General features: G+C 39.0%; 1 protein-coding gene across 1 annotated transcript; it reads right to left on the bottom strand.

Annotated features, from left to right (window-relative positions):
* Positions 1-411: 411 nt before the first annotated feature.
* On the bottom strand, positions 412-26747 carry LOC132795429 (broad-complex core protein). The gene is given in 9 exon segments (XM_060806128.1): positions 412-706; positions 708-1992; positions 15392-15442; positions 16049-16194; positions 16265-16595; positions 16660-17080; positions 17142-17330; positions 23941-24546; positions 25910-26747. Coding segments are annotated over 8 exon segments (2811 nt in total). The 5' UTR covers positions 24127-24546; positions 25910-26747; the 3' UTR covers positions 412-504.
* Positions 26748-26840: the final 93 nt, after the last annotated feature.

Raw genomic sequence — 26840 nt, 5'->3', positions numbered from 1 at the left:
AGAGATCATCTCATTTGTGTAGCATACTTTTCAGCGCTTATTGGTCTAGATCGTCACATTTGTTGTGTAGCATACTTTTCAGCGCAGCGCACACTTTCGAGCTTATTGGTCTAGTAAATTCATACGTTCGTAGGGATGATGATGCGGATGCGGATGGGAATGTGGATGCGAGTGCTGATGCTGATGCGCCGTCAGATGCGACAAGTGATGCTGCTGCTGCTGCTGTTGTTGCTGTTGCTGTTGCAAGTGCAAAGCTCGTAGCTCGGCGACGCCATCCGCAGCTCCGTAAACGCTGCTCCCCTGATCCATTTGCGTGAGATCGACCGTTGGGGTGCCGCTCCCTCCTCCCACTCCCATTCCCGCTCCCATTCCCGCTCCGACTCCCGCACCACCGTAATCGCCAGCTACAGCAGAGGAGCCGCCCGCTGCCGTTGCAGCCGCTGCCGCTGCTGCCGAGTTGTTGAGCGCAACGTGGAACAGCTGCTGCAATAGCTGATGCTGATCTTATAAGAAGTCTATGCAGGGCTTCACTATGTTCGGCGACGACTGCTGCTGATGCTGCTGATGCGCCGCCGCCAGCTGAAGCGTTGAGCTCGCATTCCCCCCCCCCGCCACCGCCGCGGCCCCGACAATCGGCGACAGCAGCAACTCCGCAGCTGCGGCCGCAGCAGCAGCGGCCGCTGCCACCGCCGAGTTGCCGCCCCCCGCCGCCACCCGAGACGCTGTTGTTGACGGCCGCCGCAGCGGTCAGAGAGCTGAGGGACTGATGCAGCCGACTCCCCGGACTTCCCGCCTGTCCGACACCGACCCCGACGCCGGCGCCGTGATGGAAATACGAGTGGTGATTCTTTTGCCGGCGATGGTAGATGCTCTTGTGGTTGTTCAGCGAGTTGAGGGTGCGAAAGACCTTGTGGCACAGATTGCACACCGCATTGTTCAGCGGCTGCAGATGCTGCTGCTCCTTGTGGCGCTTCAGGGTGAGCTTGGTGCTCAGCAGCTTGCCGCACACGTCGCAGCGATGACACGCGTTCAGCGGCAGCGGCAGAAGCAATCGATTCGCCTGGGCCACATCGCTGGCCCGAGCGGAGGACAGCAGATTGTTCGCTGCATTTGCGGCAGCCGCTGCCCCCGCACCTCGTCCCCCGCTGCTGCCAGCGGCCGACAACGAGGGCGAGAGCGAGGCGCGTCGATGGTGCTGATGATGCTGCTGCAACAGGTGATGACGTTCCAGGGGCGAGGAGGCGCGGGCCAACGCATGCGCATGATGGACGGCGGCCACCGAGGAGAGTTCGTGATGTCCGTGCAGCGGATGCTGATGGGAATGCTGCTGCTGCTGCTGTTGCTGTGCCTGCTGCTGCTGCTGGTGGTGGAGCATCGACAGCGGATGCTGGCCAAAGTGCGGCGGAGGAGCCGGATGTCCGTGATGCGGTGGCGGCGGCGGTGGTGAACCTCCTCCTCCTCCTCCTCCTCCTCCCTGCGTTACCTCTGACGCCTCCAAGTCGCGTTCCCTTTCGCGTTTCCTTTCGCGCTCCCTTTCGCGTTCGCGTTCTCGTTCCCGTTCCCTTTCGCGTTCCCTTTCGCGCTCGTGTTCGCGCTCACGCTTGAGGTATGTGGGCGAGGGGGAGGGCGTGCAGCTGTTGCTGTGCAGCGGCTTTGCGTCGCATTGCGAGGATCGCGAGAGGCTTCGTTCGCTGCTGCTGTGTGGATCATTGTTGTTATTGTTGTTGCTGCTGCTGCTTCGCTCTCGCTCACGTTCGCGCTCTCTGTCGCGTTCACGTTCGCGTTCTCTTTCGCGCTCTTGTTGTGGATTATGTGTTGTGGAATGATGTAATTGTTGTTGTTGTTGTTGGAGTTGGAGGTGGTGTTGTGATGTTTGCTGTTGTTGTTGTTGTTCTACTTGTTGTAGGTTGTTGTTGTTGTTGCTACTACTATTACTAGGGTTGTCACTACCACCGGGCACTATGACGCCGCTGAGTAGGCTGGTGCTGCCACCTATATGTCATATAGGAAGAGAAGAAAAAAAGAGACAATAGTGACTTTTCTGTATATTTGACTTTGTTTTGTTGTTTGTTGTTGTTGTTGTTGTTGTTTAGTTGTTTTGTATTGTATTTTGTATTTGTCGGTCTGTTGTATAGAGAGATCAAACTGATCATGACAAGCATCACAGTTATTCTCTCTCTCTTTTTGTCTTTGTCTCTGTCTGTCTGTTCGTTCGCTTCTTCATGTTCCGTTAGTTTGTGTGTTTTTGTCTTGTGGTCTGGTTTCGTGTGTTGTTTTTGTGTTCGTTTCATTTCGTATTTTGTATTGTTTACTTTACATTATTACACTAACAAATCCAGGCTCAAAACAATTTTTTTTTGCTTTTTTCTTTTTCTTTTTGTTTTTGAAATTGTTTCTGTTTCTGTTTCATTTGCATTTCTTTTTTGGTTTTTGGAATAAGATAAGATTTTGCTTTGGTTGATTTTTGAATTTGAATTTTGGAATTTAACAATTTGGCAATTTTGCAATTGCTTTCGACGCTTGTTCTTCTCTCTCTTTTCTTTTTTTCGTTTTTTCATTCTGTGTCGCATTTTGAAAAAACATATGTAAATAAAATATTAATAAAACTGTTTTTTTTTTTTGGTTTTTGTGGCTAATTGTGGAATTTTTTTTAAAGACGCATAAGTTTCGTTCAAATTTTTGGATTGATATTGGACAAAAAATATGTGCATATATGTGCTTTTTAGTCTTTTCCCTTTTTGTATATTTCTCGTTGTTGTTGATTTTTTTTGTTTTTTTTTTTTTGGTTTCTTGGCTTTCACGTGGCTGACGACGCAGTTGCTCTTAAGCACTTGTGGATGCCCAAAAAATTCATTGTGTGGCATGCCACAAGGCGGCAACAGAATCGAAATCGAAATTGGAATCGCAATCGAATTAGGAATCGAAATTTGAGAAACTCACCGAACATTTAGTCGTGAAATGTGAATAGGATCGAAAAGATATATTAGATCTTTTGTTGGAATATGTGATAGATCGATGCATACAAATATATCTATATATATCCATGCAGATATACACATATATATCGTATATAGTTTCGATTGAACCAATCATTGGTAATTTCTTGGAATTTGTGTGTTCAATTTTCTTGAATAGCTTTAATACCAATTGTTCTTTGTTGTTTTCTTGTTTTTCTTTTTGTTGTTGTTGTTGTTTTTAGCAAAATTTTGAAACATGTTTGGCCTGATTGATTTGTTTTGTATATTAAATGTTTTTAGTATGATTATTATTTTAATTTTTCTTTGTTTGTTCATTTTCGGATTTTTAATTTTTGATTTTGTTTTGTACTTGTTATTATTTTTTTCTTTTGATTACTTGATTTGCAAGTACTACTATATATAGTATATATATAGTTTTCTTTTTTTTCTATATTGTCACTAGTGTCTCTTTTTTTCAAACTCAAACGCAGCACCATTTTGCCTCTGTGTGTGATGCGGTTGGTTCAAATGTTTTCATTGGTTGATTAATTTGGTTGTCATGGTTAAAAAAAGAACCAAAATGTACCATTTTTTTTTTTTTTTTAGAAAAACGTGCATTTCAAGGCGGGTCAAATTTGTAGTTGAAGGGGCGTGGCAGGGGTTGGAGGGGAGGAATACACAATTAGATAGATGTTCACATCGCCGTCATACAAACATATTATGACGGGTTAGGGGAGGGGAATAATATTAAAAGAGGAGGATTCTGTGACTGTATATATATATGTGCAATATATATCTCTATGTGTGTGTGTGGGTGTGTGCATGAATGTATGTATGAGTGTGCGAGTGTGGAATGGATTGATACTTAACGCTTTGCTGCCCCATTATTGTTGTTGGTTTGTTTGGGGTTAAGGTTGGGGTGAATTTCGGGGAATACGGGGAGGATATTTTTGCATAGTATAAGTGTATAAGTATTAGTAAATGTTGCTCAATTGTTGTTGTTGTTGTTGTTGTTGTGGTAAATAGGGAGAGAGAGATACTTAAGTAACAAATAAATTTGCATCGCACATTCGACTCTCGGTCGCCCCGATTGTGACGATTGTTAATCATGTTAGATTATGTAATACGCGATTGCTGTTATGTGGTTGAATAATAGTTGTTGTTGTTGTTCTTGTTGTAGCCAGCTTATTAAAAGAGAAGCTTAGCTCAGATCAGCTCGGCATAAAGAAAAACTTGTAATTTCTGCACACAAAACAAATATATCGATATATATCGATATGTATGTATATAAAATGAAAGCAAAACAAATATATCGATGCATCGATATTTATATAAAATGAAAGCAAAACAAAAATATATCGATATGTTCGTATATCGATATATCGATATATATATATAGAACGAAAACGACGACAAAACAAAAAACGTATATTTCATCATATAAATCAAGATTTACTTTTTGTTTTTGTTACAGACTTGTTGTTGTTGTTTGTTGATGTATATTAAATTTAATACATATGTTTGTGTGGCACATTAAAGATATTCTTGTATACGTGTGTGTGTGTGTGTGTGTATTGTGGTTTTATGTATGTTGAAGACACGAGCGAGAGCGAGAGAGATATACACATAGAGAGTGAGAGAGAGGGGAGAGAGTGGAGAAAGTGGAATTTCATGTGATCTGTGATATTGATGAACGATGATGGAATGGATGGCTCAATTTCGTCGATCGACCTAAATTATCTCATTAGTATGTATGTGTGTTTGTGTGTGAGTGTGTCGCAGTGTGTGTGTGTGTCAGAGTTATCGAATGCCTCGATCACAGAAGAGTTTAGAGCTTACTTGCAGTAGTGATCGGTGATCGGTGATCGTTGACAGTAAGTTGGGTAAATGAAATATTCGCGTTTGATGTGTAGGTTTTTATTATTAATAATTAGTTAATTAAATCAGTAAGTATGTATAATCGAAATGTATTTCAATAATTACTGTTACTGTTGCAATTGCTATGTTACATTCAAGTCCTTCATTTGCATTTATATATACCAAAAAATGTATCGCTTCGCATCGTATAATTTTAATGGATGTAACATCGTATATATATGTGTATATATAGTATGTAGTATATAGTATATAGAACTTGGTGCAGTGTTTATGCATAGTATGATCTGCTTTAGGCGTTGCTCTTATCCATATATATATGTATATTGTATATAATATTGTATTGTATTGTATAAAGAACTATAAACTAACGAACACAGGTGCACTCATAAAGTATCCGGTTAACATATGCCATATGTATGCATTGTATGTATCTACAAATTAAATCTTTTCACTTAAAGATAGTCTCTCAAAAAAAAAAAACACATTTCTAATCTAGATGTTAACAAATTTGTCATCAATCGATGATGTTTTGTAATCTTAAATTACTCGTAAAATATTCTCTTTATATATACGTGTGCGTGTGTGTGTGTGTGTGTGTGTGTGTGTGTGTGTGTGTGTGAGTGTGGTTTCTTACCTAATCTAAATTAATGTCGCAATTGGTCGGTCATTCGGTCGGTCGCTCTCCCCTCATACTCTTATTATGTTTTAATCATAAATTTTAATTTGATAATCAAATGTGTGTTGTTGTTGTTGCTTATCAATCTAACTAACCAACTAGCTATGTATGTATGTATGTATGTACATGTGTGTACCAATAGAAAAAAAACGTTTCATCATCATCATCATCATCATCATGATAGCTTGGTCTCTCTTAATTCGGTAAAAAACTTGCACAAGTTTGCTAATTTGCGCCTAGGCTTATGTTATATTGTTTTAAATTGTATTTTATTAAAGCCATTTGAAGAATTCACTACCGGCACCTTTGCAATTTTATCTCTCTACTATATATTCAGATCATAAGAACCATACAAAAAAAAAAAACGATTTATGTATATATTATGTATATATGTATGTAATATTGTATATTAAGAAAACTGAGTTGTAAGTTGTACATTTTTTCACATCATTCGATCGATCGTCGATCGGATGGGTCCCGCTCATCAGGTGTTCGGCTTCTCCCGAAGCGGCGGTGACGAGGGCCAAAAAGTCTTAGTAATGCTAGCTAACTATATATGTATATGTATATATATATATTTATATATCTAAATCAGGTGTGTCCAAGCTATGCTTAAGAAAACTGCAATAATCCATAAATGCATTGATGCGAGAAAATGTTCTTTGAAGAAGAAATTCAGTCAACCATTTTGTTAGACACGAACGACAACAATGCAATGCATTCAGAATATCTCTGCTAGCTGTGAATCCAATGCAAGTGTTGTTGCTTACCTTGCCGAGAGAGGCAGCGAATGAAAAGAATGAAGAGAGCACACAAAATTGTTCTTGTAATTGCCATTTCATTTGCTTAAGGTGAATCCTATGCAAGTGTTGTTGCTTGGTTTGCCAAGAGAGGCAGCGAATGAAGAGATTGCGGAGAGCGTGCAAAATTGTTTTTGTAATTGCCTTTCTATAAACTTAAGGTGAATCCTATGCAAGGTTTGTTGCTTGGCTTGCCAGGCAGCAAGGCATCGAATGGAGAGAATGAAGAGAGCACGCAAAATTGTTCTTGTAATTTCCATCTCATATGCTTGCGGTGAATCGAATGCAAGTGTTGTTGGTTAGCTTGCCGAGAGAGGCAGCGAATGAAAAGAATGAGGAGAGCACGCAAAATTGTTCTTGTTTTTGACTCTGCTCTTCGTATATCAAGCGTAAGCAATGGGCTTGGACATGCCTGATCTAAATAGTATGAAAACAGAAAAGAGATTTTATCGTCTAATTGTTTTTGTGGTTCCATTTTGTTGTCGCTTAGAACTAGAAAAGGCAACTAAGTGATTTTAGTCTAGATTATAAGATATACATATGTATGTATGTATGTATGTATTTATGTACGTATGTACTGCTGCTTGCAATCTGTCTCTGTGTGTACATCAACGGTGACATCGACATACACATGTGTGATGTACGGTCTCGTCTCGTCTCGGTATGCAGAAAGAAGCACCATTTCTTGTCCTCATTCTCTCCCATTTTGTTGTTGTTGTTGTATTTAACGCCTAGCCTAGACTACATATAAAATAGTTGTGTGTGAGTGTGTGTGTGTGTGTGTGTGTGTGTGTATGTGAGTGAGTGTAAGATTAACTGTCGAGGAAGAAAAGTGTAGAAATCTAATATGACAAACTTAACAAAGGTTTCTTCTACATAATATTTACTATGATTTGCTTTTTCTCTTGATTTTTCTTAATTGTTCGACCATCACCATAACCTCAAAAGTTGGCATTCGTCGGGGGCAGGTGATAGTCAAAGTACATGAAACCCTATGAGGAGGAGTGATGATTCAGCTGCTGCTGCTGCTGCTGCTGAGGATGGTAATAACTGTTAGGGGCCTGCGGGGCATTCGGCTCCTGCTTCGGCTGCTTGAGATTGCGGTGATATATGCTCTTGTGATTGCGCAGACTGTTCAGCGAGCTGTAGACACGCTTGCAGATGTTGCACACCGGCTCCTTGGTGGGTCGCATGTGCACGTTCTGAATGTGCCGCTTGAGTCGGGTCAACGAGCTGAGGTTCTTGTTGCACGGATTGCACCGGAAATCGTCGCCGCCACTCGATGCATTCAGACTGCCCCCCGAAGTGTTCAGCGTCGAGTTGTTCAGCGAACTGTTCGCACTGCCGCTGGTCGAAGCCGAGGCCGAGGCATTCGCCGTGGCCGCCATGTTGGCCATAACGGCAGCAAACATCTGCTGCTGTGCTGTTGCCGTTGCATTCGCTGTGGGTGGACTGCATCCTAGCATTCCATTCGATGTCTGATTCCCGTTGCTGTTCAGCTGATGTTGTTGTTGTTGTTGCTGCTGCTGTTGGGGAAGTATAGAGACTCCGCCTCCGGGGTGTGTGGGTGTCATTCCATTGCCACTTCCATTGCCACTTCCATTGCCATTTCCAGTGCCATTCCCATTGCCATTCCCGTTTCCATTGCTGGCACTGTTGTTGTTGCCTGTGCCCACTGAGACATTGTTGTTGCAGTTGGCTGCGAATGTCGAAAGATTAAGCCCACAGATGCCAGAGGCGTTTGTTATGGCTGTTTCATTTGATGTTGATGTTGAGGTTAAGGTTGATTTCGAGGTTGTTGTTGTTGTTGTTGATGTTATTGTTGTTGGTGATGTTGATGTTGTTGTGGTTGTTGAGTTATTGGGTTTGTTTGTTTGTTCAGAGTATGACAGGTAGTTGTTGTAGTAGTTGTTGTTGTTGTTGTTTATAAACATGTTGCATTTTTTGTTGTTGTAGTTGTTGTTGTTTGTTGTTGTTGTAGAAGTTGTAGCATTTGTCGTCAGTTGACCTGACGACAAAGTAGGGAAGAAAGTCAGAAAACGTCGCATTAGCCCAAGGACAACGAGTTTAAGGTTTTTATTTGAGGGTTTTTTTTGATTTTGAATTTCGAATTTTGTTGATCTTTTATCAGTATTTTGTTTTTAGTGATGGGGTTTTCGGGAAATTATTATTACTTAATAGTTCGCAAGCATTTTTTGCATCAAATATTATTAGAATATATTATTTGTTTTTCTCTTCTGTATTTGATTTTCATTTGTTGCTTTTTCGGATTTCAAATTTGCAATTTAACTTTGGATTTATTTCATAGATTGTAATTGTAATTGTAATTTACAATTCAACATGTTTGTTTTGGCCTACAATATTGTGATTTGAGTTTAGTTATTGTTGTTATTGTTGGATGATCGATTTGGTAAACACGCTAGAAAGGAACTGAGGATCAGACACGCTGATAAATACAAGTATATATATATATATATATATATATATAGATATATATTTAAGTGAGAAGTGGACATATAAATTTCTTCGCTTCGTTTTGATTGTTCATGGCGTCGACACACGATCTTGATGAATCTGCTGATCTGCTTTGATTTGCTCGCCAACTACAATTTGACGCATTTACTTTAGACACATACAAAAAGCAAGTAAAGTAAATGCGAGTTTCGAGTTCGACTTGGAATTTCGAGTTCGAGTTCGAATTGCAGTCGATGAAGTCTCGCAGTCGCAGTCACAGTCACGGTCACATTTTGTAGTACATATACATATATACCAGAAATATACTAGAATGCTTGCATATATGTTAACATACTTTGAGGGAGCCCTAAACAGTATCGATACTCATACGGAAAACTACTCGTCATATGTTTATTGGTTATTGATTTTCTTTTGCTGTGCTTTTATTTTTGCTTGTTTTAATTTGGATTCGCTTTTGACCGCTTGTTTGTTACTGTTTTTGAGGGGGATTAATATTGTATTGTATTTGTATTATTATTATTCTTTTTTTGTTTTGTTTTGTTTTTTTTTTTTTTTTTTGGTGTTGTAGTTGTATTTGTGGTTGTAGTTGTGGTGGTGGTTGTTGTTGTTGTTGTTGGTTTTTGGTTGTTGCAGTCGTTGCCGCGGGGAACGGAGGACAGTGTGTGTGTGTGTGTGTGTGTGCGTGTGTGTGTGTGTGTTGGCAATATACAGAGAGAGAGAGGGAGAAGGAATAGGGAATCAAATAGGGTAAAACTTTGTGTGTGGTTTCTTTTCATTTTGTTTTGTTCAGTGTATTTATTTGTTTGTGTGCGTGTGTGTGTGTGCGTGTCTGTGTGTTAAACACCATCACCATAATATATTCATTCTTGTTGTTGTTGTTGTTGCTGTTGTTTCATATCTTTGGAGTTGTTTTTGCTTTATCATTTTACTTTTGTTGTTCTTGTTGTTGTGGTTGTTGTTGTTGCTGTTGCTGTGTCTCGCGCTTGTGTGAGTGTTCATAGGTATGTGTGTGTGTGTGTGGTATATATGTGTGGGTGTGGGATATATCGTGTGTCACTTAAATAAAGGACTAAAAATTAACCATTTCCAAATTTCCTTTTATCATAATCATTATTATCATCATCATCATCATGTTGTTCATCATCATCATTATCAATGTTTCAGCACATTCATCACAACTTCCGATGCTCAACTTTCCGTTTAACAATTTTTAGTTTCGTTTAAATACTTTGTGCAAAGAGTTTTTTACATTTCAAATTAATTTTTTTTGCTTGCGAGGTTTTGGGACTTTTTTTTTTTGTTCTTTTTGTTGTGCAGAAGGGAAATTTCGTATATTTTTGGTACTTTTTGTTGTTATATTTAGGTGTATCCTAATAGCATAAGATTAGTTTCGACTTAGGCATAATACAAATAAATTTTCGCTTATTACAGCAACTGCATAGCAATTTCTATATTCGAAAATCGAAATAATTTCAGGATTTAGGTTTTTTCATTATTCAAAAATTGCTGTGCAAGTTGCTTTGATATATATCATCAATGGGTACAGTCGCAGTTGCCAATAACAATAATCGTAATAATAATAATAATAATCATAATAATGTTTGTGCTTAAAACTTAACTAGAATGTGTGTATGTGTGTGTGTGTGTGTCCACAATATTCCACCAATTGATGAACTTAAAATTAGTCAATTTTCCTTGTTGTTTTTTTTAAACTAAATTCTAAGCTGTTTGTGTGTGTGTGTGTGTGTGTGTATTTGTATTTGTATAGGTTTGTTATGTAACGGTATTTCGCATGTGTTTAAGATAGCAACAATTATATATATAGGGAGAGCGTAATTTAAAGCGATTTCTCATACATGTGAAGCTTGGTTTGTGTTTTTTTTGTTTTGTTTTTGTTTATTTTTGTATATATATATGTATCTATCTATGATATCGTGTCTTCTCCGATGTGTTGGGCAAAGCATAATTCACAATTGCTTTCTCGAGTTGATGTTGTTTTCTGTTTTTTGTTTTTGTTTTTGTTGTGTGTGTTTTCTTATCGATAATATTGCATATTGGATAATTCGTATGGCAGTCGAAGCGTGGCTTCGAGTGGACAGTGGAGAGAGTTGTTCTATACGAGAACACAGTGGGGTTAGTACGTATAATTTGCAAGTATAAATACATTTGTTGTTGTTGTAGTAAAGCGTTAGTTATTTCATTATCATCAATTTGAAGTTAGTTTTTGGTTTTTAGAGATTGTAATTGCGTGTATGTGTGTGTATGTGTATGTAGGTGTGTGTGCGTGATGTATGTATATGTATGTAGGTAGCTGAGTATGTATGGCATGTATGTATGTATGTATGTATGTGTGGATGTATGTGGATTAGTAGCTCTGATCTCGAATTTCTTTCAATTTCAATTTTTAGCTTTCTCATTCTTTTCGACTTTTTGAGTTTTTGATTTCTGTTTCTGTTTCTGTTTTGCCTGCACATTGAAAAGGAAGTGAAGAAAGTGAAACCCTTTTTTTTTGCAATTCTCTTTTGACTGTGAGTTCACCTGCACGTGGGTGTCTGTGTGCGTGTGTGTTTGTTCGCAGTGTGTATGTGTGTGTGTGTGTGTGTTAAGGGGCGAGTGAAAATCGCCGAATTTGTTGTTCTTTTTGTTGTGCGCTTTGTTTCGTATTCGTAAGTATTCGATTGTGTACGCACACACATACATACACCTATGTACGTACGTAAGTATGTATGTATGTATGTATGTAAATGCCAATGTTATGCCTTTATTCCTATTTCCAATATTCGCTGTTCCCTTTGACTTTGACTTTCAGCTATCGACAGTGGAAGAAGGTTTGTGGGTTGAGGGGGGAAGGGAGGTTGGTGTGCGCTGTATTTGTATTCGTAGTTCGCCAATACTAAGATCGAATAATTGCATGTGTGGGTGTGTGTGATCTCAATTCAAATCTCAATCTCACATAAATATGTGTTTCGACGTCGGGGGTCAACAAGGTCAGAGGTCAGAGAGGGTGGGGGGTGGATACTTATATTAGATATAGGTATATATTAGACGTACGCTTACAATAGAGTTGTGTATGTGTGTGTGTGTTTATTTGTTGTTGTTGTTGTTGTTGCTGCCGATTAATTTGAGATGCGATTTCGCAGTTCTCGTTGAATCTTGAAGCCATATTCCGTTCGATTGTTTAAGAAACGAAAGCGGAAGCAGAAACGGTAAACGAAAACGAAAAAATGACAAAACGGAAACAGAAGACGAAACTGAAGACAACAACATAAAAAAGAAATTCGAATTTGAAGCAATTAAACAAAAAACATATTTGTTGCAATTTGATTTTGATTTTTTTTTTCATAATTGATAATTGATTTTTGTTTTTGGTTTTTTTGATTGAATTTGATTTGATTTGGGGGAATAATTTCAGTATTAGTTTGTTTTCAATGCAAATACATATACGTGAAGCTTTTCTTTTGCTTTTGCTGTTATGATAATTTTTAGGGGATGTTTTTCTTTTTTGTTTTTTTTTGGTTCTTTAGGGGGAGGGGTAAGGGTAAGGGGGGTGGGTCGGTTTGGAGAATTGGTTACTTAGTTTTAGACACAAGCACGACGACGTACAAAGTAAATGAAAAATTCAATACATAATATGTATATAAGTATATATTCGATCGATCTTATAATGCGTTGCATTTTACACAAACACAAAAAAATTACACCAAATGATGGTATTCAAAAATGTACTTATTGTTCTTGTTATTGTAGCTGATGTTGTTTATTGTCAAGTGTTGTGAAATGGATCAAAACCGAAAAATGAACTCAAGAAATGAAGAAAACAAATTTCGGAGCATCTTGGAAACTTTGTGGCAAACGACGAGGTAAGTGGCAAGTTGCACTTTGAAATCAAATCGAAAAACAAACAAACAAACAATAAGATTAGCTTAATTAATAGTTAATGGGAACAAAAACACAAAAACATAAACATAAACACATATTATGTTAATGCTAGAAATCGAAAGCACTTCAATTCGATTTGTCTATGAGTGTGTGTGTGTGTGTGTGTAAGTGGTGCATATGTGTGTGTGTGTGTGAGGTGTAGTTGGCTGTTTGGATTAAATACGAATACAAAATTAGCACACAAATAGAACGAAACGTAACGCAAAGAAACTAAAACTAAAACTAACGAATGCGAATACGAATACGAGAAATGGTAAATGACAAAAAAAAAAAAAAACACAAACGAAATATGCGGAAAATGTAATTTTCCCTCCTGAAGTGTTGTAGATACAATTTCGCATCTAATCTGGTATTTTTAAGTATTTTTTTGGTATTATTTTTTCATAGAAAGCTTGCTGTTCATTTCCAATCTGGTATTTTTTTTAAAAGTATTTTTTTGGTACTATTTTCTCATAGAAAGCTTGCTGTTAATTTCGTGTCTGATTCTGATTGTCTGGTATTTTTCAGTATTATTTTGGTACTATTTTCTCATAGAAAGCTTGTCTGGTATTTTTGTAGTATTTGTTTGGTTTTATTTTCTCATAGAAAACTTGCTATACATTTCGTATCTGATTCTATTTCGAATCTGATTCGGATTGTCTAGTATTTGTTTAGTATTATTTTGGTATATCATTTAAGGATTTTGTGTATGAGCGGGAAAGCGAAATATTTGTATGTCTGTGAATGTGTGTGTGTGTGTGTGGGATAGAGAGAGAGTGAGTGATAGAGCAATAGAGGGAGACAGAGATAGAGATAGAGAGAGCGAGCGAGCGAGCGAGAATCGAATGTGGCATTATGACGTAGTAGAGTATAGATCGTTGATTCTGATTCTGATGCTGATTTAACGTGTGTGGAGGACATGAAGTAAGCCAAATGAACTCTCGAAGAACTAACTAACTAACGGAACACACTTCTTCATCCTCTTCTTCTTCTTCTTCTCGCATTTAGAAGCAAAAGACAAGCACCAAGGAGCAAACACTGAACTCAACTCAACTCAACTTTGGTCTAATAATTTGGTTTATCCGCTCGCAGCGAGCTAATTATGTGGAGCTAATCTATGGCACGCATGTGCGTTATGCGTTGCATGCCTCAGTGTTGTTGTTGGCATGCCACAAAAGCCGCAAAGCTTTTACGAACTGGTTTTTTAGTTGTACAACATACAAAACTCTTTGCATACTTTTAAGCGCGCGCGAACTTCTAGTGGCAAGTGTGGGGAGGGTGGGGGGGTTAGGTGGCATGTGGCATGTGGCAACAAATTGTTGCGTCCTAACCGCAGCATAACAGCCTCAATTAAAATGTACGCCACATATTCCAAAAAGCGTGATGCGGGGAGGAATTTTGCTAAACACTTTTGCGGCAAAGCTTGACACTTTTGTCACTCGTCAGAGTTCGTGCTGAGTTCATTAGTTACACACACACACACACAGACACTCACACACACACACACACACACGCTCTCTCTCTCTAGGGTTTAAGTTAAGAGGAGGGTCGAGGAGGGTTCAGTGTTTGTTGTTTAGCGCTTGCATTAATTGCTTGGATTTCAAATTTAACATTATCATCAACTTCTTCGTTATCTTTGGCATCGCTGATGCTCAGCTTGGCGGTTTTTCTGCTAACAGCTATTTCCTAAACTAGTTCTTATTCTTCTTCTTCTTCTTCGTCTTTTCGCGTGACGGAAATAAATGAAAACATTTACCATCGAAACAATCAAACAAGAAAGAAATTTTTGTACACTTTCGGTTAGATTAGAAGATGCAAACGAACAAACGAACGAAAAAAAAAACAAAAACGAACGACAACGATTAAAAATTGAAATTAAGAGAAAGAAGAAAAAAAAAACCGACAAAATAATGAGCAATTGAATTAGATATTTGGGTTTAGTTGTCTGTTGACTTTTACGTGTTTATTATTTTTGCAATTCTAATGAGTCCACAACAAAGATGGCCCAGTGCCTCACAAACTTGGATCGGAATAAGTTAATACCAAAGTTAAGATACCAAAAAAAGTATCTCCGATTTATAGATATATCTAGAATGTGTTTCGACGGGGCGAACTTTGCGTGGCATTTCTTTTTGTTACTTTTCAAATCAAACAGTATGACGGAAATAATCGATTGTGGCGCAAAAAAAAAAATAGGTAAAAAAGTAATCAAAATACGAGGTACGAGTAACGAACGAGGTACGAACGAGGTACGAGTTTTGTATTATTATTATTTTTATTCGTGTAGGTAAAATAAATCAAAAGTTAAATCAAATTGTAATCAACACACATATATATAGCCGATTTGTATATGCATGTACGCATTTACATATATGTAAAGTATGTTCTCAAGTAAAACAAATGATACAGACACATTTCTTCAACGTTCAAAATATATATTTTTGGAATTTCTTCTATTATTATTATATTTTTTTTTATTTCTTTCTTTTTTTTTTTTTTTTTTTTTTTGAGGGGAAGTTTTCTCTTTTTCTTTTTGAAATTTACTCTCTGCTCTGTATGAGCATAAATATATTTTCTTTTTTTTTTTCTTTTGTAATTGCATTTGATGTAAAAAATGTAATAATGAGCTTTTGAGCGCAAATAGAGCGAAACAATAGAGGTAAAAATATAGAAATGCTTGGACTCACCTTGTGGAGAGACAGCGAGTTCGCCAGATTGTTGCAATTGTGTGTTGAGACCTGGAAAAGGGAAGCGCAGGAAGTAGGAATATGAATATAGAATACTTTGGTGATATTTCCAACTCTTAAGTATACTGACAACAAAAACAGATCAAGTTCTACAATCACGAAGACTCGTCTTACAAATTGCGTTCTTTTAATGAAGATCACTTTAAGAAATAACTTCTTAAGTTTAAGACCATTTGTCCAAATTTGGCAAGTAAATAACAATTTTATCTTTTGTTGATCTTGTAATAAGAAAGAGTCTTGAAACTAGAAGATTTGTTTCTTCTTATATTAAAAGAGTTTTCCAACATTCGGATTTTCATGTTCTAAACTGACTTTTTAGACCAAAATTCTTACCAAACCCAAATCTTGATTTTAGAACTATGTTAATTTTGCAGCTTTAAATGATAAAGTAAGTTTGATACATTTTCGATCTTATAATAAGATTTTTGATCTTGAAACTGAAAAATTTAGTTCTTCTTATTAATAAGAACTAAGGTCTTATATTTAATGTTCTTCATTAGGATTTGCATGACCAAAATCTTTTGGTTTTTCTCTCTCTTTAAGACCAAGATTGATTCAAGGACATATAAGTTGTAGTTATTTTGTGTGTATACGCACCAAGCAAGGCTGAGTGATCGAGATTGCTTATGGGAAAGTTGAATGCGGCACCGGGAAACAGTTTGTTGTCAGCTGGCGACATAATGAATGGCGGTGGGGCATGGTGGGAGGTGAGATTGTCACCGATCTCATCATCGTTGCCAGAGCTGCGAGAAGAAGAGAGAAGTTCAAGTTGCTTTTCGATGATCAGGGATCAGGGATCGCAAAATATGTCACCTCAAGGAGCCTTTGCCGCCGTCGCCGCTGCTGGAGCGATTGGCGTCGTGTTCGCCAGTGGAGTCGTTGCTGTGCTCGTCGTTGGCATTCGGATTGTTGGCGTTGTTGTTGGAGCAGACGAGCTCCATTGGCTCCGACTTGACGTCATCGACGCCGCGGGCCAAAGGCGAAGGTGTTAGGCTGCCGAGTTTCTCGCTGATCGAGATGCCGTTCGAGTTTCCGTTTCCATTTCCGTTTCCGTTGTTGTTATTGTTATTGTTGTTGTTGTTGTTGCCACTAGAGTTGCCATTGCCAGAGTTGCCCGAGTTGCCATTGCCAGTGGGTCCATTGCCTACACATAGAAGAAGAATCGAATCAAATTGAATCACATTCCATGTCTTCAATCTCTGACTTACGTTTCTCCTCCTTGAGCGGCGGTGTGTTGTTGTTGTTGTGGTGCTTGATGGTGCTAAAGTCCGCGGGGGTTAGCTGCGGCGATGCACTGCGCGGGGCATGCAACTGCAAGTCCGGGCTGTTGTTGTTGCTGCTGGGCAAACCGTTATCAGAGCTGCGCAACCGCTTCAGAGCCTGCGATGTCTCGTCTCCCGAAACGCTGCCGCGATGCAGCATCGCCATCCGCTTCAGCAGATGGTTGTTGATGTGCTGCGGCAGCTGTGGCGGCGGCGGTGGCGGTGACCCGGCCCCGCCCTGTCCCTGGCGGCTGCTGAACAGCGTGGCGCCTCCGTCATCGTGCAGCGCCCCATGATGTGGATGTGGATGTGAATTTAACGGAGTGCGCACTCCGGCATTGGCCAGGTTCTGGATCTGTGCCAAATGCTACAAGGGAAGCAAAGGGAATTAGGAATCGAGAGAGAGGTGAGGGAAAGAGACTACTTACGCTGTGCGTGTCCTCGGCCTGTTGCTGTGTCAGTCCCGAGACGCGCAGCACCTCGGCGGTCTTCAAGAAGGACTGCAGCGACTTCTGGTGCACATTCACCTCGCCGTGGTAGATGAACTCCACCAGCGAGTGCAGGTCCATGAAATTCACATCTTGCAGCAGTATGACGGGATGTTTACAGGGTGTGCTCTGCAAAATGATTAAGTATACAATACATTAGTTTGAGAGTACTTCAATATAACGTTAGAATACACAGAGGGGTTAAATTGAACTGTCAACTTCTGTTAATAGAAAGTTAAGTCTGCTTTTTAACCTATGCTTAGCCAAGACACAGACCATTAAAATGGCTTACATATAAAGCAGCGAATATTATTTGCACTCCAACTTCACCTAGATTGCAATATCATCTATTGTCATTTTCCTTTATTATTCAACCTCTTCTGCATTCATTTCAACTTATACTAAGCCAAGACATAAACTAATACTTTCAACCCACGCTTAGCAAAGACACAGATCAGTGAAATACATATACATATAAAGCCTAGAATATTATTTGTACTCGTAATGTCACCTGCATTATCATACAGGCCTCTCTCTTTCAAGTGAAATTGTTTATACTATAGAGGCTCTATCGCGTTTATTTCATCTTATGCTTAGCGAAGACACAGACCAATGCTTTGAATCCATGCTTAGCGAAGAAACAGACCAATCCCCTTTATTATTTGTATAATATAGACACCTAGACGGTTCTTATTGTCTATTACTAAACTTCAAGTACGAAGTAGTAGTAACTCACATCTATTATCGTGTTTCTATTGCATTTATTTTAACACTTGCTTAGCGAAGACACGAACCAGTGCTTTTAGATGTACTTTGAAATGTGTTTCTTGAAATAAATTACAATTGAAAGCCAGTTTGCATTTATTTTCGACACTCTGATTCACTTCTTCAAGTATGCACTCTTTAGTCATGATTCTTTAGCTTCTATTATCGAGTTCGAGTCGCTCTGCAGCTGACCTCCAACTCCAACTGCATCAACAGTCTCGCTTCCTTTTCCTCGCAACGAGTCTGTCTCTGTCTCTCTCTCTGTCTTTCCCTCTCCCTCTTTCTGATCGCCCAAATGTGTGAATATATATAATATGCAAGTGTGTACAACACATATGTATGCGTATGTGTGTGTATCATTTATCAAGTGGCAAAGCCAACAAAGGGCGCGTTGTCTGCTGCCTAAAAATTGGGTCAAGTCTCGCTGTTTTTCTTTTTCTTTTCCTTGTTTTTTTGTTTTCCTTACTTTACTTTACTTTTTGCTGTATTTATTTTTGTATTTTGCAGTTTCTTATTATTGTTTCGATTGTAGACATTGCAGCCTCCGCTCCGTTTCGTCTCGTTTCGTTCCATTCCGTTTCGTTCCCTTCACTACAATTCAGTTCAGTTCACTTATCCCCCAGGGCGTTGTGAATGCGTGTGGAATGTGACGGACAGACAGAGACGGACTGAGAGACGGAGAGACGAAGAGACATGTTTGTCTCCCTTTGCCTTATTTACGTTTATGCATTTATGTCTGTGTGCTTTTTCTGTGTAATCGCGCCATATATTTGCTTCTATGTGTGTGTGTGTGTGTGTGTGTGCGGCAGATTGTGAAATCGAGGTCAAGACGACAGTGATCAAGTGATCGCCTCTGCAGCAACGAAACTTGATTTCCAGCAAAGCAGAGCGAGAGGAAGCGAGAGAAAGAGCGAAAGGGAGGGAGATAAAAAAGGGTCTGCTGTTGTTAGCTTTCTCTTCTGTGCCGGATTCTGGCAAAAGAAAAATGCAAATGCGTAATTCTCTCGTGGTAAAAAAAACATGAACTGAAACTGAAACAATTTGAAAAATACGTAAAGTGTATTCATTTAGCTACGGAATAGCACTATATTTCTAGCTAAGATTGATCTGAGGAACTTTCTTCGTTTTACGATAAAATATGTAGATTCGTTCAATACTAACTACAATATTTATTATTCCCGATCAGATGATGTGATCATAAAAAAATTGTCAAAGTTATTCAAGAAATTTGTTTGCTTTTTTAGTTTTACTTTGGCTGACAATTTGGTATATTTTGCACACTATGGTATATGTTGAATGTTGTACTATATCTATATAGCAACTATATAATTTGGTATACTTTTAGTAATATTGCAGTATATTAAGTTGGCATATGTATATTAAGTTGACATATGTTGTCTTTCATGGTTGACAATTTGGTATATTTTGCACTATATGGTATATTTTTAATGTTGTACTACATATATCTATATACCAAGTATATAATTTGTTATATTTTTAGTAATATTGCGGTATATTAATTTGACACATGTCTTTCATGGTTGACAATTTGGTATATTTTGCACTATATGGTACATTTATAATGTATTACTATATGCATAATATAGTTTTTAGTATTTTTGCGGTATATTATTTTGGTATATTTCTAAATTAATACTGAACTGCTCCAAAATCATTCTTGATATATGTATGTTCTTTCTGTTCACGTGACAATTTTGCCAGAGAATTTCTGGAAATGCAAATTGCAAAGACTTTGGCAAAGTGCTAAGGAGGCGTTGTCAGCAGAAGAAGAAGAATAACAGTTACAGTTACCGGTTACCAGTTACCAGTTACAGTTACCAGTTACGAGTGCATTCAAAATCTGTGTTGAATGGAGGCCAAAAGAAAAACACTTTAGCCCCGCCCCAAAAATGGTCATTAGCTGCTTGCCACTTGCCACTTGCCACTTGCTGTGTGTGTGTGTGTGTGTGTGTGTGTGTGTGTGTGTGTGTGTGTGTGTGTGTGTGGAGGACACTTTGCTGTTTTACACCTAATTAAAATAATGCGCTGCAGTTAATTAAATATTTATGCATAGGCACAAGGGGCAGAAACAAGATCAAGCGAAGAGAGAAAAGCGAAGAGCGAAAAGCGAGTAGACAAAGTGTCGCGACCTAGGCGAGGATTGGGAGCAGACACAGTGGACACTTGGTTGCATGTCCAACAGCCTTGTTGTCGTTGTTGTTGTTGCATGTATTTCAAATTGAATTCACAAAACTTCTGCGCTGACTGTTGTATTGTTGCATCTGCCAACAAAGTTTTGTATACTCGCTCTCTCTCTCTCTCTCTCTCTCTGTCTTTCTCGTACTAATTTCTTGGTATATAATTATTTTAGCATTTTTTATGCCGCCTCCCCCCGTTTCCCGTTCTGTTTGTTCTGCCTGCCCGTCTTATTGTTGCAGTTGCAGTCGTTGCCTTTGCATTCTGTTGGCCTTTTTAACAAATTAAATGCCGACTTTCTGTTGTTCGCAATTTTGTTGAGCCTTCATTATCATAGAATCCCCCTTCCACCCCTGAAAAGTTGTGCAATTTATTGGCTGGACAGCTTGTAAAGTGGGTGCAACTCAGAGTACGGTGAGTACGGGAACGGGGCGTATACGCAATGCACAATCGCAATGGGGGCAACCATTAGGAGCGACGATGGCACTAAATGGCCCAAAAGAAACGCAAAGTTGGCCCATTCTTGTGTCTCGCAAAGCAAAGTTGATGCATTAAGTTAAGTTTGTGTTGCCGTGTCTGTTTGTCTGTTTGTCTGTTTTGCGTCTATAATTTACAACAAACGAACTTTTCTATCATGTTAACAAATCACGTCGAGAAAAATATTTACAACACACACACAGAGAGGGAGAAAATAAAACTGAGAAGTTTGTAATTTATATAATTTCTGCTGCAATGGCAAAGCCAAGGAAAGAGAGGGGCAAAGGGGAAGTCCCCCCTCTCCCACCTCAACCTCAACCTCAACTCCAACCACTAATCAATCCGCTAACCAAACTCAATCCCAATCCCAATCCTCGAGCCTCGTTCGTCGTCGCCAGTGACGCCAATGACAGCTCAAACAATGCAAATGGCAAAGTTTTTGGCAGCACAGAGAGCAAAGTGGGGAAAGAGGGGGTAGCGAGGGGAAAGTGCAGAGCGGGGAGCGGAGCAACTAAAAACCGCAATTGCGTGCAAATATTTTCAATGCAGTCACAAGTTTTGGCGGCCAGACGACGACGTCGACGACTCCCATAATTTTAATGTCATAATAAAGAAAAAGGCAAAACAACAACAACAAGAGACTACAACAACAATAACAACAACGATTTGCTATATACAAATAAAATCAAAACGAAGACGCGACTAGCTAAAGTTCCCTTTGGCAACTTCACCTGACTAAAAGCAGCTCACGAAATTAGCATAAACAGTGCAAATAGAGAACACAACGAGCTCTACACTGAGAGAAACAAGTAACAAATTTCGAGTCGAATCGAGTCGAGTGTGCTCGACTGCCAGATACCCGCTACTCAGTGTGAAGTGAAGTGGAAGTAAAATAGTGCGGTAGTAATTTTGAAATATACCAAATTTAAATACTGAACAAAATACTAAAAAAAAATATGCCAAAGGCTATATTTGGTATGTAGTAATACATTCAAAATAGACCAGATTTTCAGTAAAGTCAGCTAATAATGCGGTGTTATTTTTGCAATATACCACAAAATACTAAAAATACATAAAGTGGTATACTGTTAAAGTACTGAAATACTGACAAATAGCTTTCGGTATATGTATATACTATTTCCCCTAAAATATACCAAATTAATATACCACACATATACTAAAATATACCAAAGTCTATATTTATGGTATATTAATATATTAGTACATTAAAAACCATTAGGTACAAAAAATTTCTTGCAGGACTTCCACAATCTTAAAAAGAGCAATTTTGAAATAAGATTTTCTCTCTGTGTACATAAACTGAAATCTAAGAGTGAGGAGAAGGGAGTTGAAGAAGGGTGAAGAGGGGAAGGGGGTATGACATTTGGGCCGCGTCCAGTCGCCGATTAGGCCAATTTAATCACACGTTAGTCAGAGTCTGAGTCCTGATTTTATTTAGCGCAAGTTCTTCTTCTTTTCGTTCTCTTTCTCTGTTTTTTTTGCGGCACTTGCAACATTTGGCGTGCTGTCTGCTTCTTCTTCATTGTGTGGCACAGAGTTTTGCTGCCATCGTGCGCAACTAAATAAATTAAAATGCAAACAGAACGCAATCGCAGCCCCCTCCCCTCTCCCCTCTGTTTGCCCCCCTCTGCGTCTCCTTTTCTCCTGTCGCATTTCTGCTGTAATATTTTAGCTAAAAGCACAAAAATAAGTATTTACTATTTACTATTTACCCCAAAACAACAACAGCTACAAAAAACTTTGCCTTAGCAGTTTACACTACAGTCAGAAGGAGAGAGAGAGAGACAGAAAGAAAGACACGAGACACAACACAATGTTGTTGCAAGTTGCCAGTTGCCAGTTGCCAGAGTTGCAACAACAATAAGTTTTGCCAGTCACAGAAAAAACTTGCCACTTTCTGCAACTGGAAACATTCGCAGTGTGTTTTGCGATTGCATGTAGATTTTATTTTATTAATTAGGCTGCCATTAAATTTGTGCCGCAAAGCGAGCGAACAGTGCCTGACAGCAGTATTCGCCTTCGTCCTTTGATCCATGTGTGTGTATGAGTGTGTGTGTGTGTGTGTGTGTGTGTGTGTGTGTGTGTGTGTGTGTGTGTGTGTGTGTGTGTGTGTGTGTGTGTGGAATGGGGTCACAATCCAGACCCACGCTGCGTATGCGTAATGTGCAGCTGAAGCACATGTGTCGATCTCTTTTAAACTAGGTCACACAGCGAAATAGCGAGATAGAGTAAGAGGGAGAGGAAATGAAAAAGGGAAGACTGCAAATGCAGTGCTGCCGGTTTAGCTACTTTTCGGCTAGATTTGAAATTTGAATGATAATCAATTATATTCTTGAGAGAAGCTGCTAAAATTGAATTGTAGTGCTGACGGTTTAGCTATTTTCCGCTAGATTTGAAATTCCAATGTTCTACTGCTAATCTATTATATTTTTGAGAGAGAGAGAAAGAGAAATTACTAAAATTGGATTGCTGCTGTGTTGTCGGTTTAGCTATTTTTTAGCCAAATTTGAAATTCAAGTGTTCCACTGATAATCTATTATATTCTTTGTTTAATCAGACGTCATAATGTGAAATAATATGACATCACTTTTAACAATCAATTTGTGAGCTTCTAACACAAACTTAATTTAGTATTTTGTTATCCTGAAAATGTTATAATTATACGCTGACAAATCCAAATGAGGGAAACTAAAGCATCTTAAAAGTTTTCGAAATTTGCTTGAATAACAAAAATAATAATGGAAAAGTGCCATAGAATTTGAAAATATTCGATTATTGTAAAAACATTAAACATTTAATGCTAGAAAATTTCTTTAATGTTTTCACAATGATTGAATACTTTTAAATTTTGTAAAATTTTTCCATTATTATTTATAATCTAAGTATACTATACTATAAAAATGGAAATTCAATTATTGTATTATTCAAAAAAATATGTAATTTTTTCTGAAATAGAAATATAATAATGATATACGAGCTGAAGTAATTTACAAATATTTTAGCTTGTTTCCAAATTGTGTAAATGGCTTAGAAAAAGTGAAATATATTTCAGCTTTTTGATGATTGTTAAAATATTTAAAAAATATTCCACTTTTTCTGAAATATAATAACGTTACACATATTTTAAAGTAATTTAAAAGTATTCTAGCTTGTTTGTCAAAAATATATTTCAGCCTTTGAATGTCATCACTGTTTCTAGGCTAGGCAGTTCCCTCCCCTCTCTGCACAGAGAAACGAGTTTCGGGATCGGGATCGGGATCGGGATTTAGATTGCACTCACCTTGAGCAGATCGCGGAAGTAGGGACTGCAGGCGGAGAGGACCACGCGATGGGCCTTTATGCTGCGCCCCTCGCAGGCGAGCGTCACATCGACGAAGTCCTCGTCGTCGCGAAGGTTCTCGAATGCTGAGGTGATGCTGCTCTGGTAGTTGTTCCATCTCAAGCAGAAATGTTGTGTCTCGTCCATATTGCTTTGTTCCTCTTCTTCTTCGTGTCTCTCTGTAGTTATTGTTGTTGCTGATGTTGTTTGCTGCCGAGCGTTGTTAGCGTTGTCGTAGTCGAAGCTCTGGATGTAGTTGTTGCTGTAGTTGTTGTTGTTGTTGTTGTTGTCGTCCTCGACCGTCGAAACAACGCTGGCTTTCTTTGTGGTCACCTTTTTGCGTATTTTGGCGGCTTTTATTGCACCAAAGGAAGAATTGAGCTCGCTCTTCTTCCTCCTCTTTCTTCTCCCTCTTCTCCTTCTTCTTCTGTTGCTTTTGTGCTTGTGCACGCACAAAGACACGCGCTCTGCTTGTCTTCTCCTTTTCCCTTATTCTTCTTATGCTTATTCTTCTTCTTCTTGGCTTATTGACTGTTCAGTTTTGACTATGTTTTATTAATTAATTAACTGCAATGAGAACGAAGGATGTTCAAATGTTTATTAAATTATCGATAAAAGAGAAGTTGCTCAAAATATAGTTTATTTTTGATTTATGTAATATCTTAATATATCGATTAATTTTCGATAACTACAATCGCTAAGCAAATGCACTTGAATTGCTCATAAATTAAGTAATCGATTAGTTATCGATAACCACAGGAGTGCTCAGCTGCAATAGTGCCGTCCTGCTCTTGCCTCAAGCACGCTTACGAACTCGTACAGATGTAGCTTTCCCCGCTCCCTTCCCCCAGTAAATGAATTCGATGTTTTGTGCTGCGATTGCTGAAAATCGCAAAGTTCGTCAACATCGCAAACATCGCAGAATGTTCGAAAATTGTTAACAAATGCACTTTAAAATGTCAACTACGGCGACAATTTCTATGTCACACACACACACACACACACACACTAGGCTAGAAGTAGAAGTAGAAGTAGAAGTTAAAGTTGAATTGGGAATGGGAATGAGCATAAAACAGAAAACAGAAAACAATGCAAAATGAAACGAGTACAATTAATTTGTATGTTTTTTTTGTATTCATTTTGTAGCGAGCGCATACTGTGAATTGGGAATTGCAACAAAAAGCAAAGTGAAAACAGCAAACGCATCGCAAATAAATAAAACACTTGTAGTGCACAAATTTCGCTTGTGCTTTTTGGTTTTGCATGTGTGCTTATGAGAATGGTTGGTTATGAAGGGAGGGGTGGCAAGGGGAGCTTTCTTTGTTTGTGCGCTTTGCCATGCTTGGCATTGTCTTTGTCTATGTCTTTGCTGTCTTTGCTTTGGCTTTGTCTTTGCCTGTGCTTTGTCAACATTTGCAATTGCTGTCTGTGGCTGTTGCTGTTGCTGGTCTTCGGGTCGCAGATCCGAGCAAACACGAGCATGCAGCTGGATCGTAGCTTCGCAACTTTCCCCCCCTTCCTCTCTCTCTGCAACCATTGTCCTGCTTCTCGAAGCAATGCTTGCACACACTCGCTCTTGCTCTCACTTCTCACTCTCCCAATTCCAATCCCAATCACACTCACTCTCGCTCTCTAGCTGCGTTGCGTGAGAGTGCGCGATAGACGAACACAATCAGAGCTTTGCGCACACTAACAATACCAATACTAGCACACACACACATGTATGCGCGTCTCGCTCAGTTGGCTGGCGTTGACATTGAAAGTGAAAACTATCAGATAAGTGTGTGCGAATGCGAACGCTGCATTTTGTGTGTTCGCCTCGCAGCGCGTCGCGTCGCGGCTGTGATAAAAATAACCAAGCAACGTCTATCGCGTCTATGCACACACATACATACAAACATTTGCATACTATATGCATACACACGCTTACCTTGAGGGTGTGTGGGTGCCCAATGCGTTCGTTGGTTAGCTTAGCATTCTACTTGCTAATTATTTGCATACGTCACACGTATGAGCATTTCGATGCAAGTGTGTGTGTGAGTAAATCTCTCTAATAGTTCATTACGGTTCTTTCTCTTTCTGTTGTTGTTATTGTTAATTATGATGAGTATTCACAGTCTGCAATTGTCGAATAAACATTTCGCGTTCTTCTTCTCTCTTCTTTCTTCTCTGTTATTGTTGATGTTGTCGCCGCTGTATTATTATTGTTGTTGTTGTTGTTATTGAGGTGTCGTGGTTGTTGTTGCTTTTTGGCTTTTGAGTGATGAGGTAGAAATTGGTTGGCGTATACGTAATATGGTAATTTAAGAAATTCTATTCGCTTGGGATTTGAGATCTTGGCTTAGATGTTAAATGCAAATCACATTGGCACACAACGAAAACAATCAAAATAATGCAAAAAAAAAGTACAAAGAAAAGAACACACACACACACACGCACGCACACTAATCAATTACCGAACCGAACCGAAGCGAACCGAACCAAAGCGAACCGAACCGAAAGACCGACCGAAGATGCACTTAAAACTATTTGACTACATATATATGTGTATTTGTATTTGTATTTGTATTTGTGTCTGTATGTGTTTCACTGTCTATGTTAATGCATTGCGACGCTTGTGGATCGTAGGATTAATCCTTTAGATGCGACTACCGGGTATTTGCACGTTGAGCACGTCGTTTAGAACGCAGCAGCAGCAATCTGCGGCCAAAGCAGCGTGTTGGATTTTTGTGTTGCGTTTGATGATTGCAAGCGTAGAAACTCAACTGAATTCGTGCTAAAGAAGAAGAGAGTGCTTGACTGCCTAAGGCAGCAGTAACAGCAGCAACAGCAGCGGCAGCAGCGACTGCGGCAGCGACTGC

The sequence above is a fragment of the Drosophila nasuta genome, chromosome X (genome assembly GCF_023558535.2).
Source record: "Drosophila nasuta strain 15112-1781.00 chromosome X, ASM2355853v1, whole genome shotgun sequence".
NCBI lineage: Eukaryota > Metazoa > Arthropoda > Insecta > Diptera > Drosophilidae > Drosophila > Drosophila nasuta.
Note: the sequence above shows the minus strand (reverse complement) of the source record. Positions and strands in the feature narration are given on the sequence as shown.